Source organism: Sycon ciliatum, unplaced genomic scaffold, assembly GCF_964019385.1.
Source record: "Sycon ciliatum unplaced genomic scaffold, ocSycCili1.1 SCAFFOLD_2535, whole genome shotgun sequence".
NCBI classification, from domain to species: domain Eukaryota; kingdom Metazoa; phylum Porifera; class Calcarea; order Leucosolenida; family Sycettidae; genus Sycon; species Sycon ciliatum.
In genome coordinates, this window is record NW_027044924.1 from 1 (window position 1) to 11,000 (window position 11,000).

The 11,000-nt window shown below is 48.1% G+C and overlaps 1 protein-coding gene across 1 annotated transcript; it reads right to left on the reverse strand.

The window, feature by feature from the left end:
* Positions 1 to 5: 5 nt before the first annotated feature.
* On the reverse strand, positions 6 to 9,376 carry LOC135830738 (tyrosine aminotransferase-like; the record flags this gene model as incomplete). Its single annotated transcript, XM_065342958.1, has 8 exons — positions 8,852 to 9,376; positions 6,512 to 6,616; positions 5,882 to 5,949; positions 5,150 to 5,308; positions 2,943 to 3,081; positions 2,511 to 2,563; positions 1,092 to 1,174; positions 6 to 72 (listed from the first exon to the last, which is right to left on the reverse strand). Coding segments are annotated over exons 1-8 (816 nt in total), but the record flags the coding sequence as incomplete, so codon positions are not given.
* Between the last annotated feature and the right edge of the window lie 1,624 nt (positions 9,377 to 11,000).

Here is an 11,000-nt window from a genome sequence, read left to right on the forward strand (position 1 = left end):
CGTACCGTGTCCAAGCGATGGTGTTGATCATAGACGATCAGCCAGCCGAGCCTCCAGCCGGGAGCAAGGTACCTGCAGAGCACAAACACACATTGCACGTAAACACACAGACGTGTAAGTGGATACAGTACTTTCGGTCGCCGAAGAACTTTGGGGGGGGGGGGGGAGGGGTCAGCCGCCAAGCATGGACCGTTCTTATCTTCATGTATGATAGTCTATGCACAGTTGAGTCACCGCGTATACATTGGTATGCTGTGCTTGGTGAAATTCTAGCCTGGTCGTTCTTCGGCGCTTCGTTCTTCGCCGCTTCGTTCTTCGGCGCTTCGTTCTTCGGCGCTTCGTTCTTCGGCGCTTGACTGTACTGCAGTGCAATACGAGGCGGCATGCACGTCTGAATGCATACAGCTACAGGCACGGCCATGAGATTGAAACGGACACCAATAGCATACAGGCAAATACCTGTAGCAAGAACTACACACAGGTTTCCCCACCCCATCAGACGATTCCCAATGGAAGGCAAACACGCACACACACACACACACACACACACACACACACACACACACACACACACACACACACACACACCATGTTTACGCCCGTCGCAAGAGAAGCACGCAAATCTGCAAATGCACTGGATGTGCACCCACAGATTTTCTCTTTAAAGCAACGATAGCGGATCTGATTCTGAATGAAACAGATCAAGACAAGCGCCAGATAACTGTCTAATCCACACAACTGGCGAAGCCATGTGAATCGACCCCCCAATACACACCTGGTCTACACCACACGGAGTACATTGGAATAGGACGGCCAAGACAGTTACCTATGCACACCCTACACTTGCTGAGGTAACCAGTATAGACAGCACGCTGCTTTGATCAAAGCAGACACTAGATGCACGGGTACCTTGAAGTGAAATTGGAGTTATTATACACACACACACACACACACACACGCGCGCACACGCACGCACGTACGTACACGCACGCACACACACACACACACACACACACACACACACACACACACACACATCGACGTAAAACATACGTAGAACGCAGAGCAAGCAAGATAGTACATGCACCTACTTTTTGGCCAGGCTGCGACAAGTCAGAACAGGAACCGTGCTTGTAAGGCTGGCCAACGGATAAAACTCTCCGCCATTGTAAACCTAGATATTATGCACACACATGCACATGTACATACATACACACGCATGCATGCATACATGCACACACACACACACACACACACACACACACACACACACACACACACACACACACACACACACACACACATACACACACACACACACACACCTCAGACCTCAGACCTCAGACATGCCCATCGCGGAAGCGATGATAGCAAACAGCTATGTTAGACATAGCAACTTGTGCTGGGATTACACCATTCAACAGCTTGCAAGGCTGATGAATTGACCGCCACTATTTTTAGCCTGGTATCCACCACACAGCTGTTTGAAGTGACTTTTTCTGGCCAGTGAATCCCTATTTTTCATTTCAATTTTTTCCATTTTTTTTTTTTTTTTTACACACACACCACACCACATACTCTGGCATACACTGGCTGTTGGTAACCACCCAGGAGAATGAAAGAAAAGTCAGGAAGAGTCCGAGAAAGAGAAGAAAGACGTGTGCGACCATAATCGTCGGGAATTGAACCCGCAACCTCTCGATTGGAAATCGACTGCACATACCACTGCACCATATGGGACACACACACACACACACACACACACACACACACACACACACACACACACACACACACACACACACACACACACAAGAAATCCAGCAAAAGTCGAGTGGTGAACAGTCACACATTTTGCCACAACAGTCTCCATAGGGCAAAACATAGACCGCCAAGGACTGACCGGCACACGTTCAATACGGTAAGGAAACTGAACTAGAGAACTGGCAAAATGATTGTGTTACTGTTTTACTGTTTTACTGTTAACTGGTTTGAGGGAAAGAGACAAACGGGAGAAAGTCTGAAGAAAAAATTGACTCTCACCACCAGGACTCGAACCAGGGACCCTCGCTTGTAGCCAGCGATGCTCTAACCACTGAGCTATGGTGTAGTCGTCATCACAGCAGAGACCGTTCAACATTTTCTTCAGACTTCGTAACTCACGTTTCCTGTGAATCCACACAGGCGGGCGGGACGCAGCCCTCACTGTACCCACACACTTCACGTACAAACTAGCACGCAGGGAGGCCCAAGTCATAAAATATTAACTGGTTTGAGGGACAGAGACAAACGGGAATGTTTTACTGTACATTCGAATAGATTTCCAGTGCAGTGATAATGTGTACGCTTGTACACATGTTTGTACACATGTTGATACACACACGCAAGCACGATATGTGTGCGCCTACACACACGCACTCGAGCACGCACGCACACACGCACACACACACACACACACACACACAAACGTACACACGCACACACGCACGCGCACATTCCACACAACCTACCACATCTCCATAGACTTCATCCGACAGGATGGGTAGGTGATGACGCTCGGCAACTGTACACACACAAGCACACAGAACATACAATATGTACTAGTAACTGCTCGCATTGCTCAGCATATCTATAACCCGATTTCTGCACTACAGTACTGGCGGTTGCAGAAGAACTGGGGGCCAGCCGCCTAGCCTAGACCGATATTATTTTTCATATATCACAGTCTATGCACAGTTGAGTCACCGTGTATACATTGGTATGCCGTGCGTGGTGAAATTCTAGCCTGGGTGTTCTTCGGCATCGGGACCTCCGACTCCCATGCCCGAGTGAAGCATCGATTCTAGCGGCCTGTATTTCGTAGTGTGAATGGGTCTTGCAATGAGAGCGCACCGCTCCAGGGGTCGGATTTCAGTTGCCAGCACGATAGCTGTGTGCCTTACCGTCCAGTATTTGCCGGAGGTGTTCTTTGGAGTAGGACGAGCCGCACGGGTTGGACGGGTTGACCAGCACTATCAACCTTGTCTTCTCGTTGATCATGGACTCCATCTGCTCAATATCCACCTCCCAGGATCGGTCCGGCTGTCACAAGGAAAACCAAGGGACATGCGCACACACCACAGACCTCAGACCTGTCCATCACGGAAGCGATGATAGCGAACAGCTATGTTAGACACAACAACTTGTGCTGCGATTACACCATTCAACAGCTTGCAAGGCTGATGAATTGACACACACACACACACACACACACACACACACACACACACATACAGCAGCAGCAGGCAACGAAACGACGTGAACACAACGAAGGAAAGCCGGCAAATGAGAGATAATCTGAGAAAAAGTAGAGAGAGAGAGAGAGAGAGAGAGAGAGAGAGAGAGAGAGAGAGAGAGAGAGAGAGAGAGAGAGAGAGAAAGAGGCGTGCGTACACACATAATGAGATAGAGATAGATAGATAGATAGATAGAGCGAGAGAGAGTGAGAGAGAGAGAGAGAGAGAGAGAGAGAGAGAGAGAGAGAGAGCCATAAAACACAAAGGAAAACTCCCCCTGAGCGAAGACAAGATTAATGGTATGAAATGGCATGAACTGAGCTTTTAACACACAGGTGAATACCCTGTGATATTTCACACATCCTCGGTGAGAAACTCCATTATCACCTTGCCTACAAATCATTCGGAAACAAAGTCCCATGCTGTGTAAAGTTACAAGTGCTTTCTCCAAAAATGACACTTCAAAAAGGTGAGATCCACCTGAAAATTCAACACCTGAAGCTTGAGTGAGCTGTCACAGTGCCAGACCTTCGGTGGAGACACAAGTGTGAAAAATGACCCTCTATCGGGCATTAAAAAGGGTTGTAAGTCGCGGGGTTGAAAGGTTTGCGTCAAATGATTACTACACGTAAGTCTGAAGACTGTGTTGTATTTCGAACGTTGGCGCTATACGTAACTCGAGATTGACTCTACACGCACAAAGCATGCGTGCATTCAGCAGTTACAAAACAGCCACAGTGACGAGTGTGACTATGCTAGTCACGCCAGCCATTGCAACGTAAGCTGCAGCCAAACGTCGGACGCGGTGGACGTGCACAACAGCGGCAGCAGGCCCTTGGCTACCTGGCGCGATCAGCGTAGAAAGTACCCATTGTTTGTTTTTTTTGTCTTGTCTTCGTTTTGTCTCCCTTTCTTCCGTAGGTATGTGCAATGTGATAAAAAAAAATATATAAAAATAAAAAAATAAAAAAACAGCCATACCATAGCCCTATCCAAGCTAGGAGACATGCAACGCTGCTACACATAGTGAATTCTCACTACCATTGGGGGGGGGGGGGGATCTACGGGCCAAATAGATTTGTGAGCGCCACAGGCATGGACAATCTTAGAAACATTGCCTGTTTTATAGTAGATTTTTTAAACAATATTCGCTAAAAGAGCAGCATTTGGTGATGTCAGCAATAGAGGCAGTGAATACACATCACATGGCCATACACCATGAACCTGGTGTAATAGTACATTGCTTTGTGGACGTCATGTGAGGCGCGTAGCACCTCCATTGGAAGTGGTACGGTTGGAGGGCGGTCTGGGGGTGTCCCCCAGCAAAATTTTAAATTAGGGTGCAAAATCTTGCATTCTGGGCACTTCTGGGCGAAAAAGTGGCCGGACCGGCTGCTTCGCCCCTGCATGTGTACGTGGTGTCGGTGCATGCGCGTGCTGCTGTCGTGTTGTAATCTTTTATTTCAATTCGCTCAGGGCACAGGCAATACTGCCTTCTCACCGGAGAGAGGATTCTCCGATTCCTACCACATGTGAAGAAGCAGTCTTCGTCTAGAGTTCTTCATGTCCAGTTGTGTTTCAGTCGTCTTATCACGGATATTCGATTGTCTAAGTGTGGAGATGGCACGGGGCTGGGAGCAGGAGAGTTAACTCCTCAGACAACAAGCCAACGTTTATTCGAGTGTCCATGGACATGTACGGTACATTGCCGAATAAGAAGAAAAAAACTGTCGAGTTTGAAATGGGGGTGGGTCAGCCGTAGTTTAGCCAGTCGGTGAATTTTTTTATTTTTCGAATTTTACTGACGGCCCCATTATGAGCATGAAATGTGTACAGCGACATGGCTTTGAGCAGCGTAGAGTGAAAGTACTCACGAGCAAGTTGAAGAGACGATACTCGACGCCGCGGCTGTCGCAGAACGTACGATACAGCGGGTAGCCGGGACGAGCCAGCAGGATATTGGTGCCGGGATTGCACAGCGATGTCACCGTAAACTCCATGGCCTGCGAACAGCCGACGGTGATGTAAACATCCTGCAAATGAAAACAATATCAGTAATAGATTATAGGTGACAGATCGCGTCCATTATGCATAAGCCTTATGCACATTGTACAGGTGAACGAAATCCCGTAGAATTTCGTAGAATCCCGTAGACCCGGTCGGGTGTTGAATGTGCAGGACCCTATTGTGTTTTCTGCATTTCCACTAAGAAATGGACCCTGAAAGCATTTCATTCGGGAAAAAATTTCCGACAAAGATCCAGCTAGTCATTAGTTCTCACCAAAATGAAGAAGCTGGAAAAGCGTTTGCCATTAATCACGAGACTAAAATTGGCCAATTGCGCATGCATAGCACACAGTGAACACGAAACCGGGTCTGTACACATCTCTGGTCCTAGTACAGAACTTCGTACATCTGTACAACGTGCATAAGGACCATTGACACAAAAAGCAAGAAAATACTGAATTGCTAAACATGCAATTCTTTTAAAAATCCTACTTTGAAAACCCGCCATGTGATGTAAATCTCTATCTACTATCTCTTATTGGCCACAGGTCATTGTGAGAATAAATATCTGAAACACAACAAAAACAGCGCCAGCTTACATCAGCAGTGATGGGATTGTGCGCGTACGAGAACTTGTCCGCGACAGCTTGCTTGGCGATAGGACTGCCTGCAGTGGGGCAAACACACACACACACACGCACGCGCGCGCGCGCGCACACACACACACGCACACATACACACACATACGCATGCATGCACACGTATTCAGACATATACTGGCCGCATGCAGAAGGAAAGCAGCAGAATTTGCGCTAGCACCCCAATCAACCGCACCGCCAACAGCAACAGAAATAGCAACACTTCATCACCATCACCATCTGCCGTGACTCGTGACATGCATTTCATCGCGACGTTCGCGACTCCATCATAACCACAGCCCGGACAGCCACAACAGAAACAGTGCCATCACCACCCTCATCATCATTATCGTCACCACAACCAGCAGCAGCACCAGCACCACCATAACCAACAAAAGCAGCACCACCGCAATCAGCAGTCCCACAGCAATCAGCAGCACACCACCACCACCACCACCAGAAACAGCAGTACCACCACAATCAACAGCAGCAGCACCAGAAATAGCAGCACCACCATCACAACCAGCAGCAGCACCCGCAGCACCACCACAATCCGCAGCAGCAGCAAAAGTACGAGAACATTCTCCTTGCCTGACGTCGGTGCATATCCATTGTGTTTGCCGGACACCAGTGCATCAGATATCGCCTGTACAGCCTCAGCGGCCGGTGGAAGATTGCCGAAGTAACCTGGGTCACCTGCCAAGTGCAGCAAACACAAGTACAAATACACGACCATGCCAGGAGAGGAACACATTGCAAGTGCTCGCACACACAAAACACACACACACATGCATACGGGCACACGCTCACACATACACACGCACACAAGTAAACACACGCACATACGCATGCACACACACACACAAACACACCATGCACCATGAACCATGTATACGCCCGTCGCAAGAGAAGCACGCAAGTCTGCAAATGCACTGGATGTGCACCCACATATTCTCTCTTTATAGCAACGATAGCGGATCTGATTCTGAATGAAACAGATGAAGACTTGCGCCAGATAACGGTCTAATCCCAACAACTGGCGAAGCCATGTGAATAGACCACCAATGCACACCTACACCACACGGAGTACATTGGAATAGGACGGCCAAGACAGTTACACACACACACACACACACACGACACCATGTGGGTCTACAACCGCTGTCGCACATCACAAGAAAACAGCAGTACCCACCGAGTGTGAGGGTCAGCACATCTTTTCTGGGATTAGCCAAATGTCTGGTCTTGTCCAAATAGTCACGCATGGCATAGATGCCAGTCATGGACTCAACTGAAGCCTCTATCGACCAAGAAGTGTTTGCCTCAGCCATTTGGCCAATTAGTCAATATCATGCAACTGAGTGTAGGCTGTCTGCTTGTTTACCGAGAGATTAATTAGTCGATAGCAGGAAACTAAGTGTAGTCTGCCTAATGAATCATCAACTTTAAATACAAACAACCAAAGCTAAGCTTAGCTCAAGTTTCTAATTACAAAGACCACCACCTCACAATGCTCCTTGTTCCATATCTAGCCAGATCGGCCTGTGACTGTGAATCTGTGTGACTACACGAGTGTACAGCCACACCAGACATTGATGCAATGGATAGTGGCACGCTACTGCTATGTACATCGAGCACTGTGCGCGCACCAGTACAAGAAGGCCATGTGCAGCTGCTGGCCCTCAACTGTGCACTTTGAGCCATAAGCGTCGTTTGCTCTGTCATAATTTCATACGGTATGCAACAAGTTGCCTGTACCTCCCCCACCCTCTACACACATAGCACACACACACACACACACACACACACACACACACACACACACACACGCACGCACACACACACACTGTACACACACACTGTACACACACACACACACACACACACCGGCACACACACACACACATGCTGCAGCCAAAGGAAGCTACAAGGCAGTTTGTGTATGGCCCCTGACAAACCCACAGCATGTGAACACGTCGAAAAGCTATGCCAAATCTCTACAATCGACCTGGCACTGGAAACGATGCTATGACCAACGTGTGTACGTGTGCATGTGTGTGCGTGCGCGTGTGTGCACACGCATGTGCATGCGTACATGCGTGTTTGCGTGTGTGTGTGTTTGCGTTCAGTACTAAATCGTACCAAGAAATCCAAACAACCCTCACAAGCAATCGGATGCTACCCTGATCCCATGCTACAAAATGATCAAATCTGACATGTGTCTACCTCTGTCAAGTACGGATGCGGCTCCCCACATGCTCTCCGGCAAGAGTAGATAAACAAGAGTGTGCAACTCCGGATCTCTCCTGCACAATCTGCAGATACCCCGCGCCCACGGCGGAATTTTTTGTTTACGTCACCTTTTTTCAGAGAAACGCGGCTTTGCCGCAGAGCAGTGTGAGAGCACGTGCTGGGCACCGACCTTGTAGTGTAAAGCCCAGCCAAGTGCACGAGGGAAAACTCTCCAAAAGGCTCGCAGCGCGTGCGTCGTCGAAAAGATTACGTCAACAAAAAATTCCGCCGTGGGCCAATCCATCCGGAGTTGCACACTCTTGTTTATCTACTCTTGTCTCCGGTCTTCTACTACTAGTACTGTATGTGCAAGTTGACGTGGATCTACAGCACGTCTTATACAGTGAGCGTTGAAAAACTTGTTGAGCCATTCCGTGGATGTCTAAGCCCTACCTCAAGACTAGCTAGCATGCGTGTGTGGAGACGCGACTTGGATATTGTACGTACTGTGACGTGTTCGCAAAGCTACGAGGATTTTTTTGTGACGAATCCTGTCAAATTCTGGTGACATGCCGAGCGAGGCCGTCTGGCAACACTTTCAGCGGAACAAGGCGGTCGAGTCGTAGCTGCACGGGCTAGGCTAGGCACATGCTGGGCCCTCGCATGCACTCCAACAGTTACACCAGTGAGACAACTCACCGATATTCAAGCGCAGGACATTCTTCTCGGGATTTGCCTTGTACACGTCCAGGTCGGCCAGCGCACGAATAGGATTGACGCAAGCCGTCGACTCGCTCGAGGCCGCCTTCGACCAAGACTCAGTAGACCCAGTGTCAGCCATATCTCACTGCGTGCCTAGTATACAGCCCTGTCGTAGCTGCAACTACAAGTAGTTGTTACAGGCCCAACGAAGTCTAAGGACTTCGGTACTCCTCCAGCTGCTAGCTCACCGACGAAATAGAAAATCTACTTTGACAGGCAAGGCCTGCAGACTTTACATCAAAATTAATGATTCTACACAGTGAGTAGATCTACGACTCGTATGATCTGATGGATGACCAAAACCTTTGTACAGTAACAGTTAAACTGCATCACTTCTTCACTACTTCTTGTGCAGATAATAATTCAACAATCGAAGGGGAGACTCCAAGCTCTCCAATGCAACACTTGAATCGTCCAAGAGAACAACAAAGGTGACGATGTCGGAATCCAGAGCTAGAGATATCGCCCGCCGTATTCTTATCTCCGCAAATGCCGCAAATTTTTGATCGATCTGATTCTCTTCGCCATTTTCAGGGGAAATCCCTTTTTGCGTGCGCTCGAGCGCTCTTTGACCGAGCTACATGATCACCTGCGCGTTGGGAACGGCTGAGCGTTCTGCGGTCGAGAGTGGAATGGCGGTGATTAGTACATGTACTTGCTTGCATACAGTTGAACATCGATTATCCGCACATCGACTATCCGACCATTCGATTATCTGTAACAGTTTTTTTGGGCGCACGTGTCGTAGAGTACGCACTGTGCATGTACAGTCGAACATCGATTATCCGACCACCTCTGGGCAGACAACTGTAGTAGTAGTAGTAGTAGTAGAATTTATTATTTTGATAGGGAAGGCCCTACAGACGTTGCCGTCTTGTTACAGGGAACCCTAAGTGCTCTTTACAGAGCATCAGGCGGTGTTCAGATAAGGCAAATGTTCCGGAAAACACACTGTAAAATAATACATGTACATGTACATTGTAAATAGAATACAGTGCTACTTTTCAAAATTTTCGTATTAATTTTTTGAATGGCTCACTATATGCACAGTGCGTACTCTACGGCACGTGCGCCCAAAAAAAACTGTTACGGATAATCGAATGGTCGGATAGTCGATGTGCGGATAATCGATGTTCAACTGTAGTGAGCCATTCAAAAAATACGAAAATTTTGAAAAGTAAAAAGGTCGTACATGTACATGTTTCTTATCCGGAACATTTGCCTTATCTGAACACCGCCTGACAGTTGTCTGCCCAGAGGTGGTCGGATAATCGATGTTCAACTGTACTAATACAACTAATACAACTGGTGAAATTTTAATTTTTGCCTTAACTTCCCCTTTAAAATAGCAGGCCCGAGACTGTGTTGTCAGATTCAAACTAGCTTAACCTAGCTGCTGCTTCAACCAATGAAGCCGAGTGTGGTCACAGCGTTGGCCAATGCAAATATGAAAGAAGCCTGATCCTCGTTCAGGACACATAAAACAGCGTCATAGTCGAGCAAAGTGTGTGTCAGATCGTGATTATTATGATCCTCCCAAACCCTCCAGTACAGGTCTGAGCTCGCCCGCTTGGCCAGGGGTAGGGTCCGGCGGATTCTGCCGGCAGAAACATTGGCAGAATTCGGTACTTTTTCTGGTAAGTTTCATGCATGTCTGGCATGTGGATAAAGAAATGGAGCAGAATTCGAGGAATTGCCCGCCATAAGGTTTGTATGGTTCTGCCAATTTCACTGCTTTTCGAGCAGAATCCGCCTGTCCCTAGCCAGGGGTACATGTATATCTGCTTGCAAGAACCGACTAGCTTTGTACTGCTGAGGCAACGAACTGAAATAATAAAAACCAAACCAAGCGGCTTCTTAATTAAGAAGGCCGGTTCCTGGCAGTTCAGTTGCAGGGTCCTTTGCATTTGAATATTTTCCCCACACGCGCGGCTGGTAGCTGCGAGCTTTCTTGTCCTGGCTTCTCTCCTTTTCTGTGATATGATGGTTGAATACGATGTGGTCTTTCACAATGCTCTTTTCCAGAGCGATTACAGTGTGGAAACCCTCACTTGCATAGCTTGCCGGTCGACACAACTAGCATTTC